Source organism: Saccostrea cucullata, unplaced genomic scaffold, assembly GCF_032062105.1.
Source record: "Saccostrea cucullata isolate Sc308-1 unplaced genomic scaffold, CSIRO_AGI_Scuc_v1 ctg163, whole genome shotgun sequence".
In the NCBI taxonomy this organism is placed as follows: Eukaryota; Metazoa; Mollusca; class Bivalvia; order Ostreida; family Ostreidae; genus Saccostrea; species Saccostrea cuccullata.
In genome coordinates, this window is record NW_026933609.1 from 485894 (window position 1) to 513777 (window position 27884).

The 27884-nt window shown below is 34.0% G+C and overlaps 1 protein-coding gene across 1 annotated transcript in view; it reads right to left on the bottom strand.

Moving 5' to 3' along the window:
* Window positions 1-17509, bottom strand: part of LOC134238728 (integrator complex subunit 11-like) — a 29978-nt gene extending 12469 nt beyond the window's left edge. Inside the window, exons 1-4 of the mRNA XM_062720849.1 lie at window positions 17396-17509; window positions 16311-16322; window positions 15792-15877; window positions 15375-15454 (exon numbers count right to left, since the gene is read on the bottom strand). Coding sequence (XP_062576833.1) covers window positions 15375-15454; window positions 15792-15877; window positions 16311-16322; window positions 17396-17426 — 209 coding nt within the window. The 5' untranslated portion in view covers window positions 17427-17509. The remainder of the gene's footprint in view (window positions 1-15374; window positions 15455-15791; window positions 15878-16310; window positions 16323-17395) is intronic.
* Between the last annotated feature and the right edge of the window lie 10375 nt (window positions 17510-27884).

The window sequence follows — 27884 nt, forward strand, 5'->3', positions numbered from 1 at the left end:
GTCTACACTATTCGTATATTTTAATATACTAAATATTACAACATTTATTCCATACGTATTTAAAAATATGTTTAATCCAGTGTATTTGTAATTTTACTCATTTCACGTGCACGCACGGGCATGCATGTGCATCATGATCATACACTATTGTAGGAGCCCATAATGTCTATCTGTGTTCTGAATCCCATCCTTTTTGGTTGAAAAATAAGGGAATTATAGCCATTTAAAGTTTCAGCCAAACAAATTGCAGCGAACGTGCATGCGCGTGATTTCATGAAAATTATTATATATCATATTGTAGGACATCCTAAAGCATGCCTATGATTTAAATTTCAAAGCATTTCTTCAAAAAACAATGAAGATATTGAAAATTTTGTTTCAGCCAATCAGAGCAAAGCGCACGTTCATGCACGTGCATGCATGTGCATGATGACCATACCCTTTTGTAGGAGTCCATAATGTCTATCTATGTTCTGAATCCCATCCTGTTTGGTTTAAAAACAAGGGAGTTATCGCTATTTAAAGTTTTAGCGAATCAGATTGTAGCGCACGTGCATGTGCGTGCTTTCATGACAATTGTTATATATCATTTTGTAGGACATCCTAAAGTATGCCTATGTTTTAAATTTCAAAGCATTTCGTCAAAAAACAGAAAAGATATTGAGATTTTTGTTTCAGCCAATCAGAGTGAAGCGCACGTGCATGCGCGTGAGTTCGTGCTAATTTGACAGTGTCACATTATCTACACTATTAATATATCATTATATAATGAGTTTCAAGTCAATTCATTAAAAAATGTAAAAGTTATAGCTATATTAAGTATATCAGTCATTTCACTCATATCACGCGCACGCACGTGCACGCGTATGCGCGCAAAATGACCTTCGTTCCGCACACCTACACTACACACCCATTAACCCTAAAAAGGTTTTAGGTCAGTTGGGTGTACAGTTTCTGAGAACACTTCCGGACAAAAAAGTACCGGAGAACAAATAAGAAAAAAAAGAATAATAATAATAATAACTAGAAACGAAGCTCGTTGCGAGCAACGAGAGGTCTTCCGTCCGATTCAGAAAAAAACAACGTAAAATCAAACTGAAAAAGTGATTTTAAAAATCGGAAACACGGGGGATCGAACCCGGGTCGCCAGCGTGAAAATCCATTGCGGTACCCATTACAACTTTGGGAACCCGCTTCAAATTTAACATTCGAATATCGCGAGATTGCTTTTTTTTATTCCAACATACTTTACATTTTTTTTTAAAAAATTCAGGTTGGAATTATAAAATGAGAGCTAGCTTGCCCAACTTTGCTCAAGATGATCACATCGGAATTTGTTACTTGAGTCTTAACAGTAACTTTTAGGATAGATATTCTATTAGTGATGAACAGATGATACTGTTTTCTTTCCTTTTTTCGATATGCATTCAACTTTTTATTCCGTTCAACTCCATATACAGGCATGCCAATGTTATATATTTCTGCACTATTGTCACCATTTGTCTACTACTTAAGTCGGGTCACGATACATTATTTCGTACCAAACGTCACAAGTAGTTCTTTACGCTATTCCTTTGAAATGTTTGATCTATTGAATGGATGTGATAACGTCAATGAAAATTAGAAATGCACGTTCTTATAACCGGTATTTCGAGCGTTAGAAAGTATATTTAACACTTTGTACAAATATAATATCGTATACGGCCAAGTGACACTAAAGCAGTGAATTCGGTAAGATTTTCCACGAATTTTGTATCCTGTTTACCCCCAAAGTAGAGATGAGTTACACGTTCATAAAAAGACTGGAACATTTCACTGAAAAAAAATCACTAGCCCTCCGACGGTCTAGGAATCTGATACTATTTATGTTCAATAACTTGCATTTATTACAATGCTTTGAGATGCAAACAATAGCAATTTCAATAGACGTTTGAGGAAACCTCATATTTAAACTATACTCAATAAATTGTAATTGCAACGTGTCAATCTAAAGAATCCTTTACATTTCATAAATCTTTTTGGTAGAAGTTTCGTTCATCTAAACGCTCAGCTGACCTTCTAGAACCCGACTTGCTTAATGGCGGAGGTTACGGAGACGCTCCGCCATCTTGGACACGCTTCAGATTTTTAAATGCAAATATCTAGTGTGTGGATTGATCAATTCTTAATTAAATTATTTATTTGGCCTTTCCAGTAGGGTCTCCATTCACAATAATTATACCAAAGAAAAATATTGAAAAACAAAAAAAGTTGAAAAAGTGCACATTTTGAATTCACTTCCTGTAGCGACAGGAAGTACTGCCGACACAAACGAAGGCAAAATTGCACATCTATAACTCATGGTCTATCATCTCTAATAAGTCTCCAGTTAATATCTTAAGCCGTTTTCGAGAACATTCGAAGACAAAATTGCATTTTAAAATCAGGAAATTGCCCATAACTTGGCACTGGTAGCGAATTTTCCAACAAACGGAATTTTATATAAAATTCATATAGTGACCTTTTATTCCTAAAATTTTCATTGAAAACTACCGAATAGTTTACGAGAAATCGCCTGCACAAAATTTTGTCTAAAAAAAAAAGAATAATAATAATAATAATAAGAAACAATAGAATCACTATAAGGTCTTCCGTGAAGACGGAAGACCTTAATAATAATAAGAAACCGAGTAAAAACAATATGTTCCCAAACTCCGTTTGGGGAACATAATAATAACTAGTGCTAATTGTAACGGGGACCGTTACAGATGTTCCCCAAACGCTCCCCATGTCCCTTATCGTGCCTTATTCCTCTTAGACCTTTTATAATATGCTAAGTATCACAGAATTTCATTTAAGAATATAGAAGTTGCAAGGATATCAGCTAAATATTGTTTAACGTTTTGCATGCGCGCACACGTACATGTACATGTATATATATGCAAGATGATTATGGCATGTTGATTAAGCGATTAACATATATATCTTTCTATCCCGCGAATCAAAGAAAAAAAACATATATAAATTTACCATTTTTCAAGCATATTTCATTTTTTTTTAATATATCGATACACATTTTATTTTTCTACTTATCTTAACCTCGGGTTCAAAGTTGGTTTTATTCCAACGACAAGGCAGGGTTAAAGTCGACTAAGGGTATAACGTCAATACTTAACCAATTAAAATGAACTTATTCATTAGTAGTTCCATACATGGAAAAGGGATTTTCCCTTCTGTTCAGAATTTTTTTGAATATTTCCTCTCAGGCCATTTTGACAACTCTGATACCTGTGCCTGGTAAATTTTATATACTTTGTAAATAAATATATAAAGGTTTTTTGACCGGAACTATTCATTTTTTCCAATGCATAGGGGGCTACTCTCTGGGTTTTACAAGAGATGTTTAAAAAAACATTCGTGTCAGCTAATGTGACCTATATTGTTTAACACCTTCTTATTAATATTTTTTTCATGAATGCAAATATCTGATTATTTTACGAAGGAGCGTACATGTATATTGATTTTTAATATACAGAAAATCGGTAATTCTGGGGATTGCGTAATTCTAAAAAAAATTCAAATAAATTTCAAAGGTAAATTAAACAAAGGATGCTTGGTATTAAAATATTATTTCAAATCAGTAGAATTGAATGCTATTAACGAGATCTGAATAAATGGGCTATAAAAGGCTTATATGCCAACTTTGGTCATCTGCACTTTAATTTTAAACACAACAAGATTTGTAATTTTTTCTGTATAAATTAATAATTTCTATATACTTTGGAAACTCACTTGAAATATTTTAATACACTTTCCTCGAGCTCTTTTCTGCAGTTTTCCTGAAATTTTATGTGGGTCCGAGGTGATATTTGAGTTTAACAGTGATTCTCTACGTTGCCATTAATTTGATTTGTTTGTGTGTGTGTGTGTGGGGTGGGGGTATTTTTATTCTTAACCTATTTAACGTTGGAGTTGAATCTTGTATCTTATTCCAAGAACTCAAGATTGATTTTGACATTTGGATGAAAGGTCAAGGTCATTAAAAACCACCACCTCCTTAACTTCTAACCTGTCAACCGAAATAAACTCTGAAAGGTGTTTCTAGATACATGTACGTGTACTTCATGTTTCTTTTTACCTTTGGGTCAAGGACAAAGTTTAAGGTCGATTTCAAGTTCATAGGTCAAGTTGATTTTGGTGAAAAGCTAATATCAACATTTTATTCAGGTTTCCAGTGACCTTGACCTAAGTTTCAAGGTCAAGGGTAAAAAGATCTGCATGCTTCATTATGTTACATGTCTTGACATTTAGAAGTTCTTAATTCTGCATGAACATCAAACACTCAAGTATACTGCCTTTTAATACATTGTGTGCGGTTGCATGTGCATGCACGCCCATGCATTTACTTTTAATAGTAGTATAATGTAGGTAATCATTATATCTATTCATATTTGAAATTTCACCCTGTATTATTGAGAACCAAGAAAGTTGTAGGCATTTGAAGTTTTGGCCAATCAGATTGCAGCACACGTGCATGTGCGTGCGTTTATGATTATTTTTATATATCATGCTGTAGATCTTCATAATGTAAGGTTATGTTCAAAAGTTCAAAGGATTTTGTCAGAAAACAAAATAGATATTTAAACTTTTAGTTTCAGCCAATCGCAGCGAAGAGCACCTGCATGCGCGTGAGATCTTGCTATTTTGACCATGTCATCATGTCTACACTACTATTATATCCTTATATTATGAGTTCAAAGCATTTCATCCTATATTAAAAAAAGTTACGGCTAAATCTGTTATATTGGTCATTTCACGCGTCACACGTGCGCGCACATGCACGCAAGTGCGCGCAAAATGACCTTCGTTCGGCACATCTACATAACATACCTACTGACCCTAAAAAGGTTTCACCTAGATCGGATGAGTAGTTTACGAGAACACTCGCGGACAAAAAAGTACCGGAGAACAAAGAAAAAATTCAGAAAAAGTAAAAACAATATGTTCCCAAACTTCGTTTGGGGAACATAATAATAATAATAATAAGAAACAGAGTAAAAACAATATGTTCCCCAACTTCGTTTGGGGAACATAATAAGAAACAGAGTAAAAACAATATGTTCCCAAACTTCGTTTGGGGAACATAATAAGGCAGCAAAATTCAAATTCTCATTTCTCTACTAGGATTTTTACATCGGGCTCGGAGTTGGTTTTATTCAGAAAGACAGGACTGGGTTCAATGCGACTAGGGGTACCACACCGGTAATTGACCAATCAAAATGAACTTAGTCAATTGTAGTTCCATACATATATAGCCGATTTTCCTTTCTTTTGAGAGTTTTTTTTTTATTTCCTTCCAGGCCATTTTGACAACTCTGGTACCTGCGCCTAGGAAATTTTATCTACTCTGTAAATAAATAAATCTTTTTGACAGGAACTATTTTTCCAGGGCACAGGGAGCTACTTCCCGGGGTGCTTTTGAGATGTTTATAAAGACATTGAAAACACGTGGATTTGAGGGTAGCCCTATTTGCAGATGCAAAAAAAATCAGAAAATGTCGTGTACGTACCATGATTTTTTGGTGTCAGCTAATGTGACAGATATTGTTTAACACTCCCTCATTAATATTTTTTTCATTATTTCAAATACCTGATGTTTTACGGGGAAGAAACGTGTACTGCTTTTTAATATACCGAAACTCGCTATTTCTGGGGATTGTGTAATTCTAAAAAAAATTCAGATAAATTTCAAAGGTAAAATAAAAGAAGACTGCTTGGTATTAAAATATTAATTCATATCAGTAGAATTGAGTGCTATTAACGACATCTAGAGAAAAAGGCTTTAAAAGGTTTATATCATATCTTTGTTCGTCTGCACTTAAATTTCAAACAAGACAGAATTTGTAATTTTTGTCGTAAAAATTCATAATTTCTATACACTTTAGAGACTTAGCGTAAAACTTTCAGGAAACTTTCTATGAAGTCTTTTCTGCACCTTAAGTGGAATTTTATGTCGATCCCAGGCGTCGATTGTGTTTCAGAGAAATTTTCTACGTTGCTATTGATTTTTTGTTTTTCAGGAGAAGGGGGGGGTATTGACTTACTTATTCTAAGCATTTGTTAAAGTGAGTTTGTAAATACATCTACGAACTTGAGCTGGATTGTGACCTTTGGATCAAGAGGTCAAAGGTCAAGGTCATCAAAGCATTTCATAAAGAAATATAAAACTATCGGCCATATCAAGTATACAAGTCATTTGAGCATTGCACGTGCGCGCAGGTGCAATGCATGAAAGCCATATCACCTTGACTACACTTTTAATATGTTTCTATTCTTTGAGTTTCAAAACGTTTCATCAAAAATTTACGACTATATCAAGTAAATCGATTATTTAACGCATTGCGCGCGCACACGTGCATTCATGTCTTTGCATTCAAGTTTGATAGTAGCATGATGTAGGAATCCGTCATATCTATTCATATTCTAAATTTCATCCTGTTTTGTTGAGAATCAAAAAAGTTATAGGCATTTAAAGTTTAAGCCAATCAGATCGCAGCACACGTGGATGCGCGTGGTTTCTTGAAAAGTTTTATATATCATATTGTAGAACCTCCTAAAGTATGCCTAAGTTTTAAATTTCATAGCATTTCGTGAAAAAACAGAAAAGATATTGAGATTTTTGTTTCAGCCAATCAGAGCGAAGCGCACGTGCATGCGCGTGAGTTCGTGCTTATTTGACAGTGTCGCCTTATCTACACTATTAATATATCCTTATATAATGAGTTTCAAATCATTTCATTAAAAAATGTAAAAGTTATAGCTATATTAAGTATATCAGTCATTTCACTCATATCACGCGCACGCACGTGCAGGCGTATGCGCGCAAAATGACCTTCGTTCCGCACACCTACACTACACACCTATTAACCCTAAAAAGGTTTTAGCTCAGTTGGGCGAACAGTTTCTGAGAACACTCGCGGACAAAAAAGTACCGGAGAAGAAATAAGAAGAAAAAAGAATAACTAGTGCTAATTGTAACGGGGACCGTTACAGATGTTCCCCAAACGCTCCCCACCTCCCTTTTGGTGCCATATTCCCTGTAATCTCTATTAAATAAGAAATACTTTATGGAATTTAGACTTAATGAAAGTCTTCCAGAAAAATACAAAATATATTTAACTAGTGCTAATTGTAACGGGGACCGTTACAGATGTTCCCCAAACGCTCCCCAACTCCCTTTTGGTGCCATATTCCCTATAAGCTTCATTAAATAAGACAAACTATGCATTTGAGACTTTAGCAACGTTTACCCAGAAGTGTACCAATTTCATTCAAATTTTAGCATTGCACGCGTGCGCATGTGAATGCACGTGCGTAATGACCATATAATCTTGTCTTAACAATCTCTAGATTTTAATATACTAAATATCAAAGTATTTGATCCAAAAGTATTTAAAAATACGCTAATTCAAGTGTATTTTTTATTTTACTCATTTCACGTGCACGCACGTGCTCACATGAGCATGGTGACCATACTTTCTTGTAGAAGTCCATTACATCTGTCTATGTTCTAAATCCCACCCTGTTTGGTTGAAAACCAAGGGAGTTATAGCTGTTCAAAGATTCAGCCAATCAGATTGCAGCGCACGTACATGCACATGTATCCATGTGCATGTTGACCATATATTCTTGTAGAAATCTATTATATCTATCAATGTTCCAAATCCCATCCTGTTTGGTTGAAAATCAAGGGAGTTATAGCTATTTAAAGCATAAGCCAATCAGATTGCAGCGCACGTGCATGCACGCGTTTTCATGATAATTGCTACATATATTATTGTAGGATATCCTAATACATGCCTATGTTTAAAATTTCAAAGGATTTCGTCAAAAAACAAGAAAGATATTGAGACTTAAGTTTCAGCCAATCAGAGCGAAGCGCACGTGCATGCGCGTGAGATCTTGCTTTTTTGACCATGTCATCTTGTCTATGCTTCTAGTATATACTTCTAATATGAGTTTTAAAGCATATCATCAATAATTTAAATAGTTACGTCTGTATCAATTATATTGGACATTTCTCGTGTTGCACGTGCGAGCTCTTGCAAGCACACGTGCATGCACATGCTTTCATGATATTTTTTTTAATACGGGCTGTAGATCTCCCTAATGTATGACTATGTTCAAAATTTCAAATGATTTTATCAAAAAACAAGAAAGATATTGAGACTTTAGTTTCAGCCAATCAGAGCGAAGCGCACGTGCTTGCTCGTGCGATCTTGCTATTTTGACCATGTCATCTTGTGCATACTACTCATATATCCTTACATTATGAGTTTCAAAACATTTTGTCTAAAAATAGAAAAGTTACGGTTATATCCATTATATATTGGTCATTTCAAGTTTTGCACGTGCGCGCTCTTGCAAGCACGTGCGCGCAAAATGACCTTGATTCCGCAAATCTACATAACATGCCTACTTACCCTAAAAAGGTTTCACCTAAGTCGAATGTGTAGTTTACAAGATCACTCGCGGACAAAATTTTCCCAGGAAGAAAATTATAATAATAAGAATAAGAATAATAACTAGAAAAGAAACTCGTTGCGAGCAACGAGAGGTCTTCCGTCCGATTCAGAGAAAAAAACGTAAAATCAAACTGAAAAAGTGATTTTAAAAATCGGAAACACGGGGGATCGAACCCGGGTCGTCAGCGTGAAAATCCATTGCGGTACCCAATACACCTTTGGGAACCCGCTTCAAATTTAAGATTCGAATATCGCGAGATTGCTTTTTTTGATTCTAACATACTTTACATTTATTTTAAAATGAGAGCTAGCTTGCCAAACTTTGCTCAAGATGATCACATCGGACTTTGTTACTTGAGTTTTAACAGTAATTTTTAGAATAGATATTCTATTAGTGATGAACAGATGATACTGTTTTCTTTCCTTTTTTCGAAATGCATTCAACTTTTTATTCCACGCAGCTCCATATACAGACATGCCAATTTTATATATTTCTGCACTATTTGTCTACTACTTAAGTCGGATCACGATACATTATTTCGTGCCAAACGTCACAAGTAGTTCTAAACCCTATTCCTTTGAAATGTTTGATCTATATGATGGATTTGATAGTGTAACGTGCGGGACTCGAACGATCTACTTGAGATCTTACTTGGAATGCCCAAGTCTTATAAAGACAATTAAGAGTGCAAAATATACAGACAAAATGCAATATATACAAATACGGACGACACTTGCCTAGTATCAAGTTGAAGCAATATATACAAATATAAAGGACACTTGCCTAGTGTATGATTAACAATATGTACAGAAACCCCTGCCACTTGGCTATACCAATGCCTCTTGCCACTTGGCTATACCAGTGCCGATTGCAACTTACATTGTAGCTATACAAACGCCAATTGCCACTTGGCTAAACATATGCCATTCGGTTATACTATAACCCCTTGATTATCTATATACCAATTCGTATGAACCTGTCAACTGGCTCGACACGTTCAATGTTAACTATACCTGCTACACTAATAGCTTTCACAGTTGTATTAATTAGCCGTTTGACTTCGATTGTCGCTTGACCAACTTTCTACCAACAATTTGGTTTCAAACGTACAACACCAACAACATTGACCATCTGCCTACTAATATGATCTTTATGTCAATGATTATAAGTGCCGGAATACGTTTCTGTAAATTTCCGAGCATACTTTGCTCATCTTAACCAAAGTTATGTTTTTGTTGTATTTTTATTTATAAAACATCCTTTCTTGTAAAATCATTCAATCAAATACCTGTTAATTACATTATTTACAATTATTTATTGATTAAAGCAATGTAGCAAAAGGGCAATAACTCTAAACCGTTTCAATAGCTTCAATGAAAATTAGAAATGTATGTTCTTATAACCGGAATTTGAGCATTAGAAAATATATTTATCACATTATACAAATAAAAGCTGTGAATTCTGTAAGATTTTCCACGAATTATGTATCCTGTTTTGCCCCAAAGTGGAGATGAGTTACACGTTCATGAAAGGACTGGAATGTTTCACTGAAAAAAAAATCACTCGCCCTCCGACGGTCAAGGAATCTGATACTATTTATGTTAAAAAACTTGCATTTATTACATGAATATTCATATAACCTTTAATAAACAATCTTTAAAAAAAAATGTTTTTCTGATTTTTGTCTTTGTTTTCTATTCATTTAATATGTCACAAGCCTGCGTGGAAAAATAAACAGAAGTCAAGTAATATTTCAGAAACAGTGAAAATTAAGTCAGGCAAGTTTCTTGAAAAGCTATTACTTATAACCATGGTTTAGGATAAGTTTTCCCTGGTGCAAAACAAAAGATTGTTGTCATCGTATTTCCACTTGTAGTCATGTTGTATTCTACTTTGAGATGCAGACAAAAGCAATTTCAATAGATGTTTGAGGAAACCTCATATATTAAAACTATACTAAATGTAACGTAATTGCGATGTAGCAATCCAAAGAATCCTTTACATTTCATAAATCTTTTTGGTAGAAGTTTCGTTCATCTAAACGCTCAGCTGACCTTCTAGAACCCGACTTGCTTAATGGCGGAGTTCACGGAGACGCCCCGCCATCTTGGACACGCTTCAGATTTTTAAATGCGAATATCAAGTGTGTGGATTGATCGATTCTAAAATAAATTATATATTTGGCCTTTCCAGTAGGGTCTCCATTCACATCAATTATATCAAAGAAAAATATTGAAAAACAAAAAAAGTTGGAAAAGTGCACATTTTGAATTCGCTTCCTGTGGCGACCGGAAGTACTGACGACGCAAACGAAGGCAAAATTGCACATCTATAACTCATCGTCTATCATCTCTAATAAGTCTCCAGTTAATATCTTGAGCCGTATTCGAGAACATTCGAAGACAAAATTGCATTTTAAAATCAGGAAATTGTCCATAACTTGGCACTGGTAGCGAATTGTCCAACAAACGGAATTTTATATAAAATTCATATAGTGAGCTATTACTCCTGAAATTTTCATTGAATTCCACCAAATAGTTTACGAGAAATCGCCTGCACAAAATTTTGTCTAAAAAAAAAAGAATAATAATAATAAGAAACAATAGAATCACTATAAGGTCTTCCGTGAAGACGGAAGACCTTAACTAGATGCGATCTCGTTGCGAGCAACGAGTAGGTCTTCCGTCCGAATTTTCGATAAGATGAGATATGACTTTGACTATGATCTTTGATAAAACATCATGGAGTCATGCCTTTTCTCTTTTGATTAAATCCTTTTGATTTAGATAATATCATCAATGCGTACTTAATTTGCACATTAATTTTTTTCTTTTTTCTACTTTGAGAAACAACCAAAACCAATTAAAGAAAACTTGCAAGGAGACCTTGGATTATGAATGTAGTTTGACACAGAATTGCAACGAACCTACGACGTGACAATCCAAGTATCCCTACACATTTCATTGCTCCTTATGTTACTTTCGTTCAAGCAAACGCTCAGCTGCCCCTGTTAACCGCTATTGCGAAATGTCGGAATTGACAGAGACCGCCGCCATTTAGTTCCCGCTTCAGATTTTTGAATGTTAATATCTCGAGTTTGCATTTATAAATTTACAAACGAATTATATATTCAGCCTAATAAGAAATGTTTCTATCAACTATACTAATATAATTTGAAAATATTGAAAAACAAAAAAGTTAAAGACGAGAGACTTTTGGCCCCTCTATGCCCCTAATTTGAAGGACTAACCCCGTTTACTTGATATCAAATGAAAGGTCTTAGTATATTGGACATTTTTTATTATATATGTCTTAACAAAATATTAACAGGTAAAAAGATATAAAAGAAAACGTGTCAATTTTTGCGAGATGAGTATGAGGCTATTTTTCGAGCCCAGGCGAGCGTCGATGCCTTCTTACCTGGAAAGCTCTATATGCAAAATGTCACATCTACTATCCTTCCTCTACCTTCACTGAAAATCTCAAGTCGATATCTTAAGTCGTTTAGGAGGAGATCTCAGGACAAGCTTACCCTCTAAAAATCAGTAAATCGTCCATATCTCACGACCGGAAGTGACGACGTACTTACGAAAAATTTCCGACAAGGTTCAGATAAATATCTATCAGATCTGAAAATTTGGTGAGAATCGGTCCAGCCGTTTCTGAGAAATCGCGTGCACAAAATCGGTAAGAAAAAAAAAAATAATAATAATAATAATAATAGGGAAAAAGAAACCGAACGAAAACAATAAGGTCTTCCGTTGGAGACGGAAGACCTTAATAATAAGAAACAGAGTAAAAACAATATGTTCCCCAACTTCGTTTGGGGAACATAAAAATAGGCATTGCACGCGTGTTCATTTGCGTAACGACCATATTATCTTGTCTACACTATCTAAACTTTTAATATACTTAATATCAAAACATTTAATCCATAAGTATTTAAAAAATACACTCATTCGAATGTATTTTTAATTTTACTCATTTTGCGTGCAAACACGTGCAAGCACGTGCATAATGACTACACCTTCTTTTAGAAGTCCCTTATATATATCTATGTTCTAAATCCCATCCTGTTTCGTTGAAAAACAAAGGAGTTATAGCCATTTGAATTTTCAGCCAATCAGATTGCAGCACACATACATGCGCGTGATGTCATAAATTTTTTATCCTTATCGTATTGAAGGGTATCTAAATGAATGACTATATTTTAAAATTCCAAACATTTCGTCAAAAAACAAAGGAGATATAGCCATATAAAGTTTCAGCCAATCAGATTGCAGCACACGTGCATGCGCGTGATTTCATGATTTTTCCTATATCATATTTTAGGATATCCCAATGCATGACTATGTTTCAAATTTCAATGCATTTCGTCAAAAAACAAAGAAGATATAGCCATTTAAAGTTTCAGCCAATCGGATTGCAGCACGCGCGCATGCGCATGCTTTCATGGAAATTTTTATATATCATGCTGTAGATCTTTATAATGTAGGACTATGCTCAAAATTTCAAAAGATTATGACAAGAAACAAGAAAGATATTGAGACTTTAGTTTCAGCCAATCAGAGCGAAGCGCACGTGCATGCGCGTGAGATCTTGCTATTTTGACCATGCCATCTTGTCTATACTACTAATGTATCCTTATATTATGAGTTTCAAAAAAATTCTTCCAAAAAAAGAAAAGTTACAGTAATTTCCATTATATTGGTCATTTCTCGTGTTGCACGTGCGCGCTCTTGCAAGCACGTGCGCGCAAAATGACCTTCGTTCGGCAAATCTACATAACATGTCTACTGACCCTAAAAACATTTTACCTTAGTCGGATGTATAGTTTACAAGATCACTCGAGGACAAAATTTTCCCAGGAATAATAATAATAATAATAATAAGAAACAGAGTAAAAACAATATGTTCCCCAACTTCGTTTGGGGAACATAATAATAATAACTAGAGCCGAGCTCGTTGCAAAGCAACGAGTAGGTCTTCCGTCCTGTTTGACCGGAAGTACATTTTATTTTTAACAAAAGTGAGAAATAACGCCCAGAAATAGCTTGAATCCTCTAAAGCTATGTTAATTAATGCAAAAATAAGCAATTTTTTGCTACTTCCTGTGTGACCGGAAGTGACGACGACGGACGGTAAATAAATTTTTTATTGTCCATGAGACATCTGTTACCTAAAAACGTGTCAAAACGGCTAAAATTCGCGTTTTCCGACTACTTCCGGTTTGGCCGGAAGTGACATCGCCGGACGAATTTTTACGAAGCGAATACATTCAGCTTGACATTTTGAACAACTTTGCTTCTTTGATGTATTAAAAATTCTTTATAGATTTTGAGATATAAAGGAAAAACTTTAGGCCCCTTTAGGCCCCTAAATTTAGGGGCTAGCCCTTTTTTCGAGATATCATTTGAAAGGTATTTTAATTCTGCACTTCTTTTGTTCAATATGTCTAAATAAAATATTTTCAGGTGAAAAATTATCGTAGAAAAGATGTAAAAAATTTGAAATTCAAGATACGACTATTTTCGGGCCATAGCGAGCGCCGACATGCGTCATTTCCGGTAAATTTGATTTACCTTATGCACCTTTCCAAACTTAGCTCTACCTAACCTCAAAGTTTGAAGTTTCTATCTAGAGCCGTTTTTCGGAAAAACTGTGGACAAAATGACCCTTAAAAATCAGAAAATCGACGATATCTCTAGACCGGAAGTGACGTCATCAAAACAGAAAAAAACGCATAAGGTTCAAGTAATGTTCCATAAGTCCTGAAAGTTTCATTAGATTTTGTTCGGCCGTTTTCGAGAAATCGCGTGCACAAAATCGGTAAGATAAAAAAAAATAATAATAAAAGTGAAAAAGAAACCGAAGAAAAACAATAAGGTCTTCCGCTGAAGACGGAAGACCTTAATAAGAAACAGAGTAAAAACAATATGTTCCCAAACTTCGTTTGGGGAACATAATAATAATAATAATAAGAAACAGAGTAAAAACAATATGTTCCCCAACTTCGTTTGGGGAACATAATTAACCAGGAGCAAAGGATAAGATGTTCAAAGAATTCATGCATTTCACTATATAATCATTAGAGCCCCACCCTAAAACAAGAACCCCTGACCCTGGGGCCATACAATTCACAAATTTGGTAGAGACACTCTTGCTCATCATAACTATGCACTTAGTTAGTTTATTTAATACCCAGGAGCAGAGAAGAAGATTTTCAAAGAATTCATGTATTTTCACTATATAATCAATAGAGCCCCGCCCTAACACAAGAACCCCTGACCCTGGGGCCATAAAATTCACAATTTTGGTAGAGGCACTCTTGCTCATCATAACTATGTACGTACTTAGTTGGTTTATTTAATACCCAGGAGCAGAGAAGAAGATTTTCAAAGAAATAATGCATTTTCACTACCTACTTATTTAGCCCCACCCTAGCACTAGAACCCCTGACCCCAGGGCCATGAATTTCACAATTTTAATAGAGGACTCATTGCTGATTACAATCATGCAAACAGTTTGACTGCTTGATGTCCAGGAGTAAAGAAGAAGATTTTTAAAGATTGCATTAATTTTAGTGGTTTTGGCCCCACCCCTCAGGCCCCAGGGGGGCAGGGATCATGAAATTCACAATTTTTGTTCCCCTTCACCCATAGATGCTTTGTGCCAAATTTGGTTGAAATTGGTTCAGTGGTTGCAGAGAAGAAGCTGAAAATGTTCAAATGTTAACGCACGACGGACAACGACGGACGAAAACAGATAGCAATAGGTCACCTGAGTTTACTCAGGTGACCTAAAAATGAAACATTTGGAACTTAAGCTAAAGAGAGAATTGAAAGTAATAGAGAAGATGAGAAACTTGCCTAATGATGACACAGTCTAAATGATCTGTCAATCTGTCGTTCTCTTCATTGGTGATGTAGGTAAAATCTGGGAATCTCCGCTGTAAGAAAGATGAGGCAAACATTAGAAGATAAGGGAAAATACTTTTTATTGTAAAGCAAGAAAAAAACCTAAATCTGTCACTAAATCCTTACTCTGTCACTTTCGGGAAACTTGATCCATGAGTTTTGCATATTTATATGTATTTAAAAGTACTGGTAAAGACTGAACTGTATGAAACTTGGAAACTATCTATCTAAATATTTTTTTAAATTTCATAATAAAATATTGCTTTTTCTGCAAAAGTTTTTTTTATTATGGTCACAATATCAGGTGACTAAATCAACCAATTAAAACATAAAAAAATGTTTGAAATAACTGCAGCTTTTTGTACTCACTTCGTCATTAAACCCCATGTGCATCCCACAATCCAACATAATGTTCTTCCCACCAATGGTGAGTAAAATACAACTCCTTCCCACATCTGCTCAAAATCACAATTACATGTAACGTACATTTTAATTCTTCATATATCACTGCTATTCTTAGCACAACTTAGAACCATAGTTATCTTAACCTAAATATTTTACTTTCATTGAAAAATAGATAGCTGAAAAATAAATTTATATTTTCTTTGTTGAACAAAAATCTAGAAAAATAATCACGAGATCATGATTATTTTGACATAATTGTCATGAGGGGAAAAAAAAATAGAGGAAAAGACAAACAAAGTGACAATTGAGTAACTATACATATACAGTGTAAGTAACTTGCATTGATCAATTCATGGAATTCATCTTCTTGCTCAAACTTTGTACTATAATTGATAGAAAATTAAGACTTGTGACTTTATTATTGAGTTTTTGCCAAAAGGCTTCACTGATTTGTTATAAAAACAGAAGTAAAAGTTAACTCACCCTGCCCTGCACCTAAAACAAGTAAAATGTGAAATAATAGATTAGTTTTAAAATCAACCTCATAAACAAAGGCATTCAGTGCAAAAACCAAAATTTTAGCATTCAGAAAAGGGGGATGCACAGTATGCACTAATTTTTCATAGACTTATAATAATGAAAATTTAGAAATTGTCAACTCTTATAATTACCTTGGATTGTGTTGGATTTAAACTATAATGGTAAAAAGCTCTATTGGGTTTAAACCGTAATATTCAGAAATTTGAATTCAATGCAGAAACTCTCTGTCAGCTCTTTGATACGTATGCTGGCAGTGTTCTATCGTATGGGAGTGAAATCTGGGGTTTTCATAAGTCTCAAGAAATTGAAAGACTGCATTTACCCTTTTGTAAAATTACCCTTGGTGTTAGGCACAATCCATGCATTTATATGATTTATAGAGAATTGGGGTGATATCCACTTATTATACAAAGGAAACTTAAAATCATGAAGTTCTGGTGTTAATTATTAAAAACAGAAAAATGCATTTTAAAATATTCATATGAAAACCTGTATCACGATGCAGAGAGTGGGTCGGGAATGAGTATAAACTGGGCGCACAATGTAAAACTTGAATTGATGAAATACAAAAGAAAACTGCATGTTCATCATCAACCCCTTTTGTTAAAAAGATCCAGCACATTGTTTGATTTAGCTAACTGAATGCATTTCTTGTCAACAGTATAATTGATTGGTAATAATTTTACACAATGTAAAGCAATCACACTATTCATGCCTTAATGCCCATAAGATTCAAATATTCATTTATGGAAGATAATTAAATCAAACATCTCTTTTGCTTAAAAGTATACTATAGAAAAGCAGCAATGTCTTACTGTAGTAACATGCAGAATCTGCAGATTTACATTTTAATTTTACAGTACAGTCGAAAAGTATTTGGCTATGTGTGTATACATAGTCAAATATTTTTTCAATTATATGTCTTCTTCTAGCAAGAAAATGTTGGGGAAAAACTGCATATAAATAGCTCAAGTAAATCGAGATTGTTTTGGACTTGTTGACGTGTTTTATTTAATGTTTTTACATACCTAAAGGTGTTACTTTAATCTCTGATGCCATGTTGTGTATCAAAACTTATGATAAATATGCTGACAAATAAGTAAAGATATCAACTTTCATGGTTTCCCCAATATTTCATCTTTAAAGTAATTTAAACGGCGAAACACCTCATCTCATGGGTAGCGCCATGTTGATTTTTACACGGGAACTTCGATCCCGATTGTTTTTTTATCAGAACTTTTGTCTTGATAATAAACGTGCTCATTATGTTGAAAAACTAGAGTCACTACATGATAGATCATTTTTAGCAAAAATTAGGTTAAGTGCACACAACTTAGAAATTGAAAAAGGTAGATATGTTGAAATTAATAAAAATAATAGGACATGTAAAGTATGTCAAAACCTTGATATTTTACAGGATGTAAAAACATTTCATTTTGCTATGTCCAAAATATGAAGCACAGAGAAACATATTCAAAACAAAACTATCCACTTTTCCTAACTTGAACCAAACAATCCATAATAATGACAAATTGTTAAAACTATTGATGAAAACTAGTTGTAAAAAGGTGTGTGTAAAATATTCTCATCATTTTTATGTCAAATATCTGATATAAGAAAAAATATTTTAGCTATAAATGAGAAAATACATTGAAAAACTGAATCATATGTATGTATTTATATAGTATTTTATGAGTACAATACATAATTTTTTACACCAATTGTTTGTATTCTAGTTGTGTTCTACTGTATTTTCATGCTTATCACTATGTTTTCTATGGGCCTTTACCAATTACTGTAATTGTGTTGGTGCCAATAAAATATTTGTAAAATATTTGTAATTTGTTTTCCGGCACATGTATATCAAAACGGAAAACCTGCATTTAATTTTTTTATTTATATGGTATAAATTTTTATTTGTACTGTATTCTTTGATTTTCCATTTGAACTGTGTTTTTTTTTTAACTTGCATTCTATATTTCCATTTGTATTGCAAAATTCAACTTCTCATTGTTCCTTCATATGTACCCCACAGTGCATACTACTGTTACAAGTCCAAAATCATTTCTTTAGATTTCATGAGATCGCATGCTCAGCTCACTAGAGAGAAATGGAGATAACGGAACAATGATCAAGTCTAAAAGTCTATCTAAACAATATACAGATTGGAGGACGAGCGAACATATGGACCTTCAAGAACACACGCCGAGTGCTCCTTGAACATTATGTTATGATCAGGTAAACAGAAAATCTTTAGGAAATTCAATGTTTGTATAAGGGCACATGAATTAATATATGAAAATCGTCATTCAGCATTCGACTTTATGATATTTACTGACAAGGTCATGGTATCGGCCATATAGAACTTGCAAAATGATGGATTTTATTGATAATGTCGATATCCTATTTTCATCAAGTTGTTTGTCAGAAGCTTGCCTCATTTATAATTTGTTCGTACGTAGAGCATGCTTTTGCATGTTTTTCTAATGAACTGGGGGACATTATGATAAGTCCATGTTCAGGTAATATTGTCATATGTACAAGAAAGGAAAATTGACATTAATTAGAAAAATTGAAGTGATCAAATTTATCATAAAGTTTCGTTGACAGCTACCAAGAATGACTTTTTCTGGTAAAATATCAAAATATGAAACACTCTGTGGTATCTTTCATTTCAGGTTCACTAGCTGGGATGATGTATGGAGTCGACATGTGAATCGAAGTAACAACTATTATAGTATTTTTAATTGATAATACGTCGTCGGTAAGCTGAAGTCACAGTTTTTTCTCTCCATTTTCATGCATAAATTAATATGAATATAATTTAATTCTGGTTGTAACACGTCATTTGATTGGTTAAACGGTTTTATCCATTTTGTATAACATAACTTGCTTACGTCACAATGAGTTACGTCGAAAACGTATTACTCCGCTTGACATTAACTTTGAAAATATGCGATATTTGAAGCCTTTTTCCGAAGGAAAAAATGGAGATATTGTCTCATTGTCTACATTGAAATTAAATTATAAGGAATGAAGCTTATTTCAACTTATGTTATACGATATAACATAACTTGAGGTAGTTTACGCTTCGCGGTTTATAAAGCGTAAACTGCCCCAAGTTATGTTATATCGTATAACATAAGTTGAAATAAGCTTCATTCCTTAAACAAAATAGGTAGATAATAAAGGCACAATTTGTACTTATCCCCTCCATGCTTCGGAGGACGCTTGAGGCCGTTCAACAAAGAATGCCACTTACGGCGGTCGCTAGCAACAACCTGCACCTCCTTCCAGCTGCTCCAACCAAATTCTTCTCTTTTTCTTTCAACAGAGCGTCGCCCATCGTCGGAACCCAGGGGTTTTCTCTCGTGGGTTCCGACGATGGGCGTTTCTCTCCGTTACGCTGCATTCAACCAAATGCAGTGAAACGGAGAGAAGACCCTAGGTTCCGACGATGAGCGTCGCCAGGTGATCTTAATTTGGCCATCCTCTTCTACCCATTCCCCCAGGGGCCTATGTGAAAGCTGTTCTTATATGTGAGCTCGTTTCTCTTCGGAGGATGTGGCCATCTCCGGATACATTCCTTCCTTGGATCGTCCTAGATAGTACTCTAAATATGATCTTGTTCTTTCATACAATATTTGGTTGAGTATCTTTTCAGGTCAGTGTATTTTTAGGATCCTCCTTCATCTGGTCATGTAAGGCATCTTCTATGGGATGTGTCCAGTTTTTCATCGTCTTTCTCGATGAACAATACAGCATCACAGATAAAACATTTGTGTTGAAGACCTAAAGTTAAGTCTTTGTGTTGTATTGTGCTGACACTTTCATATTTTGGGACGGGATGTGAAAACAGTCCTGACAAAGCCAAGCCTTCTCCCTATGTCTGCCTAAATTCCTCTCGTCTTCTCCAGTGTGGCACCCAGGTACATGCAGAGGAATATAAAAAGTGATACATCGAGGTTCACAGAAATTAATGATTTTTCACTCACAGTTTTTTCTCAGGCTATAAGCCATGTATGTGGAAGGAAAAATAATATGGGTCATTGTTACTATGGAAATCTAGACAAAGAAGTTTCCCTAGCAACAGACCAATTTTTCCTTATATATTGACGAAATTTCACCCATTTCGAAGGCTTTGTACAAAAAAAAATAATGAAGTATTTTTTTTTCTTCTTTAGTGTCACTAGCTGCAGATCTGTAGCTCTCTGAAAAAATATGTTGATAGACCGGACTATCAATATATTTTTTTTCGGAGAGCTACAGATCTGCAGCTATAATGTCACAAGAAAGATACACTCTTGTAGTGTTCTGCCAACGTAATAAAAAGAAATTACATTATCTAATATGTTTTATAGATACAGCTAAAGATACATCATGTATCCCGTTTTTTTGCTGATTCAGCATTTTGCTTGATTTTAGCAAAAATCAAGTTGATAATTTTCGTTTCACCATCTTAATACAATTGTTTTATCTATTTCCTGTAAAACCACAGGAAAGGCTTTCTTACAACTATCTGTTGCTAAGCAACAAAAATGGATAGTTTGATAAATTAAAATGGGGAAAATGTAAAGCATTGGTAGAAAAATCTTATAAATTGTAATCAGTGAGCACCAAAAACAAATTTCGAAATAATAAAATATAAAATATTCTTTCTTGTGAACCAATGAGCATTTTACAATAAGTTATCACCATGGCAACAGTTCATTTCCTTAGCAACAGAGCATTGAAAGTTATTTTTGGCACATATTCATGAAAGTTTTTAACATACATTTGTATTATCTTATTCTTAGAGTTGAATTGCTATTGCCCAGATTCGGGCATTGCCAACCAGGTTTTTAAAAGTATTTTAAAGTTATTTTATCCCTAGCAACAGAAGTTACCACATAGGAAGAAAGGAAATAATTAGGATGTAGCAAACCTATCAACAAGAATCTGTGTCTTTAAGAATGTTAACTAGGAAAAACATTCTATTCATAGAAATGAAAAGTCATATACTTGACCTATGACTGTGGTATTTTTCAAATAATAAATCAATGACCTACTTTTCATTCTAGTAGCTTATTGAGACTCGAAAGTCTTCAAATTTTATTGCAAATTTCTAAAAATTTTGCACCAGGACCAATATCTGCAAAAACTGGATAGTCTAATTTCTGACAAATGTAGAAAATACAGTAATCTCATTAAGAAAAAAATATATTGACTTTTGTTTATGTCAACTTGTGACAATGCAGACCTGGTGAGGTTTTAATTGACCAAGGCCAAAGGCCGAGAAGGTTAATCAGTTCATGTAACGAGTAGGCAACATTCAAATTCAAAAACTGTTTTTAAAAATATCTCTTCCCACTCTTTTTCTCTCTCTCACCCCTCTCTCCCACTCCCTCCTTTCTCCCCACTCTCGCTCCTCTTTCCCCACTCTCTCTCGCAGCTCTCTCCCCCTTTCTCTCCTCCCCCTCCACTCTCGCTCGCACCTGTCTCCCCACTCTCTCTCCTCTCCCTCGCTACAATCTCCTCCCTCTCGCTCCTCTCTCCCCACTCTTTCTCGCTCCTCTCTCCCCCTCACCACTATCTCCCCACTCTCTCTCTCTCTCCACACTCTCTCTTGCCCCTGTCTCCCTACTCTCTCTCGCTCCTCTCTCTCCCTCGGAGTATGAGAGAGTTATCATCTCCCCACTCCAATCAGGAGTAGGGAGTCGAGGAGGCATAGAAATAGGGCAGGTAAAAAGAAATGGAAAAGTTTTCCTTTCGTTTTTCCCTAAGCTATGTCTACCTCTCCCAGCTTATTTTCTCTCACTCCCTCTTTCTTACCCTCTCTTTCTTTTTTTATTTTTCATTTTTCTTCTTTACAACATTTCACAACATATTTGTCGTAGATAACCTTATATATATGAATTTTATTAAAAAGTAATAGTGTTTTAAGCCTAGCATTCTTATTATAGCCAAAATTTACGGCAGTGGTTAGTTCGATTCAAACTTAATCATCACCAATAATTTTTAATTACGATTTTAAACATTATTGAAAAATTAATTTTTCAAAGAAACGTATTCGTTGATTTATAATCATGAAATAAACAATTTAAATTTGCAACGCTTACAAAACGTTTACTCAAAATAGCGCTAAATTGAACCACTAAAAGCGCCAAAGGCGCTTCCCATTCCTACTTATACACTGTTAGTGTATGTCAGATTTTCAGTTTAAACTTGTTTTGCAACTTTTATTGGTAATTAAAAAGACTTTAATCATGATATAAACCTTTATGATTGTTACGTACACATCTTATTGTACTGTAGTTTAATTATATAATATGACAATGAATGTAAAACTACTAAATGACTCTAATTCCTTGATCGTTGGCGTGCATGTTTCTGGCCATAAAGGATTTGATATGTGTTACTATTTTTTTGTTTACTCTACTAATGATTTGGTGTTCACTAAATCGCCTCTGGTGTAACACTGTCGCCTGTACGGGATCTTTCTGAATGGGGTGTCAATTGGTTAATTAATGGAACAATCAATTATAGAGTTTTTTTTTAATTCCAAGTCATTCTGTTAAAGTACTGAAGTTATGAAGAAGGCGGGGGTCAACATATTTCTAAAATGTTTTACGGTAGATTCAGAAGAGAAAAATAGGTGATGTGTATGTGAGGTAGTTGCTGGGAAGATGGGGTGAAGGGGGGATTTTCATTCAGTCTACATAAAAATATCACGAAACTAAGACTGAATTTTATCATAATCCAGAAGTATCAACTATCTATAAAAATTAGGAGAGATACCGTTAAAATCACATTGAAATCCGAGCCAGATGCAAATTCTTATATCATTCATTACCAGTTTTTCCATTTCTTACTGTCCAACTCGTTTTTTATTGGTTGTAAAACGCTTCACATATTAATTTCAAGTTTTCATGTTAGTTAATTTCTTTAAGAATAAATTACCAAAAACTGCGAACAATGAGCTCACTATCAATAATACCCCCCCTACCCCGCCTCCCAATATAATGGTAGTGTCCATGATTTGCTAAGGGAAACCCAAAATATGTCGGATCAAAAAGTAAAATGGAAAGTGCGCAATGGCAATATGTAATAAAGACTTTGTCCGCAACTGATTAACCTCAGCTTTCAGCCTCGGTCAATCAATACCTCAACAGATCTGCATTGCCATAAGTAGAGGGGTAATCCTCATCAAAATTATATAATATATTTATTATTATATCTTTATATAACCAGATTGCTGTATTTCTTAAACTTGTAGAAATAAGACAACGCAGTTTTGTTGCAGATATTGATAATGATACATAATTTTCAGGAATTCGCAAAAATTTTGAAGACTCAAGAGTCTCAATTAACTACCCACTAGCATGAAAAGTAGGTCATTGATTAGCCATCTGAGAGTGAAAAAAATAAATACTACAAACATAAGTCAAGTACTTGATTTTTCATTTCAGTAAGTACATTGTAGAATGGTTTTGCCCAGTTAACATCCTAAAAGACACATATTTTTGTTGAGGAATTGCTACATACTGATTCTATTTAAAAAGTATTTGTTGCTATGTCGATACCTTCTGTTGCTATGAATATATATGTATTAACTTTAAATATTATTAAAAACCCGGGCAATAGCAAATGAACTGTATCAATCAAATGATCGTTTTATAAACTTCGATAAATATGTGCTAAAAATAACTATCAATGCTTCGTTGCTAAGGAAAATTTACTGTTACCATAGAAATAGCTTATTGTAAAATAGTCAATGGTACACAAGGAAGAATATTTTATATTTTGTTATTCTGGTACTCAATGATTACAATTTGTATGATTTTTCTACTAATGCTTTACATTTTCCCCATTTGAATTTATCAAACCATCCATTTTTGGTGCCTAGCAACAGATAGTAAATGTCAAATTTGCAAAACTTTTTATTAAAAATTTTTAGAAAGCTTTTCCTGAAGTTTTACAGGAAATAGATGAAACAATTGTACATGTATTAAGATAGTGAAACGAATAATATCGGCTTGATTTTTGCTAAAATCAAGCAAAATGCTGTATCAGCAAAAAACGGGAAATCTTAATTAGCTGTATATATAGTAAATACATTAAAGAATGTAATTTCTTTTTATTATGTTGGCAGAACACTACAAGAGTGTGTCTTTCTTGTGACACTAAAGAAGAAAAAAATTACTTTATTAATTTTTTGTACAAAACCTTCAAAATGGGTGAAATGTCGTCAATCTATAAAGAAAAATTGGCCCGTTGGCAGGGAAATTTCTTTGTCCATGTTTCCATAGTAACACTGGCCTAAATTATTTTTCCTTTCGGATACATGGCTTATAGCCCGAGAAAAAACTGTGAGTGAAAAATCACTGATTTCTGAAAACCCCATGTATCATCTCCTGCCTGATTCTTACGTGGACCTGTACTTAACCTGGTGGCATTTTTATTTTCATTATTTTTTTCCTTGTTAACATTTAATTAATTTTAAGCTTGTAATATCAGTGACGTCATATAATCTCGTCTTTTCTTGCATGTCGCTGTGTTTTTATCCATTCTACCACAACGATGAACAGAAACCCATAGCTATAAATAACACATCTTGAATTGTCTCACTCCTGTCTGTACCTTGAATCTGACGTTCTTCCATTTTCTATGACAAAACTAGAGTATTATATAATGTATAGTCATATAATTTCCTGATTATGTCTACAGTACATATATTTCAGGATCAATTCCATACTGTATTAGTATTTCCCCCAAGTTTACCTCTTATTACATATGCTGTCAAAGGCCTGTTCAAGTCGATAAACCTTACTTACAGTGGTGCTTGCCACTCTAAAGATTGCTCTGTTCTAATCAGTATATTTCTTAGTATATATATATTTTTTTCTGATCCTCTTCCTCTTCGATATGCAGCTTGCTCTGGCCTTAGACTGTCTTTTATTCCATCTCTAATTCTGTCTTTCACCCTTCTGCAGAACACCTTAGATGGCACTGGTAATCAATAGTGATATTCCTCTATTGTTGTCACGTATTGTCAGATCTCCTTTCTTGGGTATTTTGACAATAAACGATCTCTTCCAGTTTGTTGGTATTTCCTGCTCACCGATGATTCTGTTGAATAAATCTGTTAACTCTGATGTTGAATATGATTATGTAGTTCTGTTTTGGTGTTATCTACGCCAGGCTCTTTCCATTTTTTTTTATTTTTTAGATTTTTTTTACCCTCCATTCTTATTGGTAATGTGTCAGTATCAGTAAATTCAGCAATTGTGTTCTATTGCGTGATACATCCCGTGGTTAATTCTGTTGCTTCTGTTGGGACATTATAAGGATATTTTTAAAATGTTCTTTCATCTTTCCAAGATTTGCCCGCTGACTGAATTTTATCATAATCCAGAAGTATCAATTATCTATAAAAATTAGGAGAGATACCGTTAAAATCACATTGAAATCCGAGCCAGATGCAAATTCTTATATCATTCATTACCAGTTTTTCCATTTCTTACTGTCCAACTCGTTTTTTTATTGGTTGTAAAACGCTTCACATATTAATTTCAAGTTTTCATGTTAGTTAATTTCTTTAAGAATAAATTATTAAAAACTGTGAACAATGAGCTCACTATAAATGATACCTCCCCCGCCTCCCAATATAATGGTAGTGTCCATGATTTGCTAAGGGAAACCCAAAATATGTCGGATCAAAAAGTAAAATGGGAAGTGCGCAATGGCAATATGTAATAAAGACTTTGTCCGCAACTGATTAACCTCAGCTCTCAGCCTCGGTCAATCAATACCTCAACAGATCTGCATTGCCATAAGTAGAGGGGTAATCCTCATCAAAATTATATAATATATTTATTATTATATCTTTTATATAACCAGATTGTTGTATTTCTTAAACTTGTAGAAATAAGACAACGCAGTTTTGTTGCAGATATTGATAATGATACATAATTTTCAGGAATTCGCAAAAATTTTGAAGACTCAAGAGTCTCAATTAACTACCCACTAGCATGAAAAGTAGGTCATTGATTAGCCATTTGAGAGTGAAAAAAATAAATACTACAAACATAAGTCAAGTAATTGATTTTTCATTTCAGTAAGTACATTGTAGAATGGTTTTGCCCAGTTAACATCCTAAAAGACACATATTTTTGTTGAGGAATTGCTACATACTGATTCTATTTAAAAAGTATTTGTTGCTCTGTCGATACCTTCTGTTGCTATGAATATATATGTATTAACTTTAAATAATATTAAAAACCAGGGCAATAGCATATGAACTGTATCAATCAAATGATCGTTTTATAAACTTCGATAAATATGTGCTAAAAATAACTATCAATGCTTCGTTGCTAAGGAAAATTTACTGTTACCATAGAGATAACTTACTGTAAAATAGTCAATGGTACACAAGGAAGAATATTTTATATTTTGTTATTCTGGTACTCAATGATTACAATTTGTATGATTTTTCTACTGATGCTTTACATTTTCCCCATTTGAATTTATCAAACCATCCATTTTTGGTGCCTAGCAACAGATAGTAAATGTCAAATTTGCAAAACTTTTTATTAAAAATTTTTAGAAAGCTTTTCCTGAAGTTTTACAGGAAATAGATGAAACAATTGTACATGTATTAAGATGGTGAAACGAATAATATCGGCTTGATTTTTGCTAAAATCAAGCAAAATGCTGTATCAGCAAAAAACGGGAAATCTTAATTAGCTGTATATATAGTAAATACATTAAAGAATGTAATTTCTTTTTATTATGTTGGCAGAACACTACAAGAGTGTATCTTTCTTGTGACACTAAAGAAGAAAAAAATTACTTTATTAATTTTTTGTACAAAACCTTCAAAATGGGTGAAATGTCGTCAATCTATAAAGAAAAATTGGCCCGTTGGCAGGGAAATTTCTTTGTCCATGTTTCCATAGTAACACGGGCCTAAATTATTTTTCCTTTCGGATACATGGCTTATAGCCCGAGAAAAAACTGTGAGTGAAAAATCATTGATTTCTGAAAACCCCATGTATCATCTCCTGCCTGATTCTTACGTGGACCTGTACTTAACCTGGTGGCATTTTTATTTTCATTATTTTTTTCCTTGTTAACATTTAATTAATTTTAAGCTTGTAATATCAGTGACGTCATATAATCTCGTCTTTTCTTGCATGTCGCTGTGTTTTTATCCATTCTACCACAACGATGAACAGAAACCCATAGCTATAAATAACACATCTTGAATTGTCTCACAAATCATATATGTTTCCCTCATACCCATTCAATGAATAAGGAAAGTTTAGAAAATCTGAAGCCATCAAGTTCATCCTGTCTGTACCTTGAATCTGACGAACTTCCATTTTCTATGACAAAACTAGAGTATTATATAATGTATAGTCATATAATTTCCTGATTATGTCTACAGTACATATATTTCAGGATCAATTCCATACTGTATTAGTATTTCCCCCAAGTTTACCTCTTATTATATATGCTGTCAAAGGCCTGTTCAAG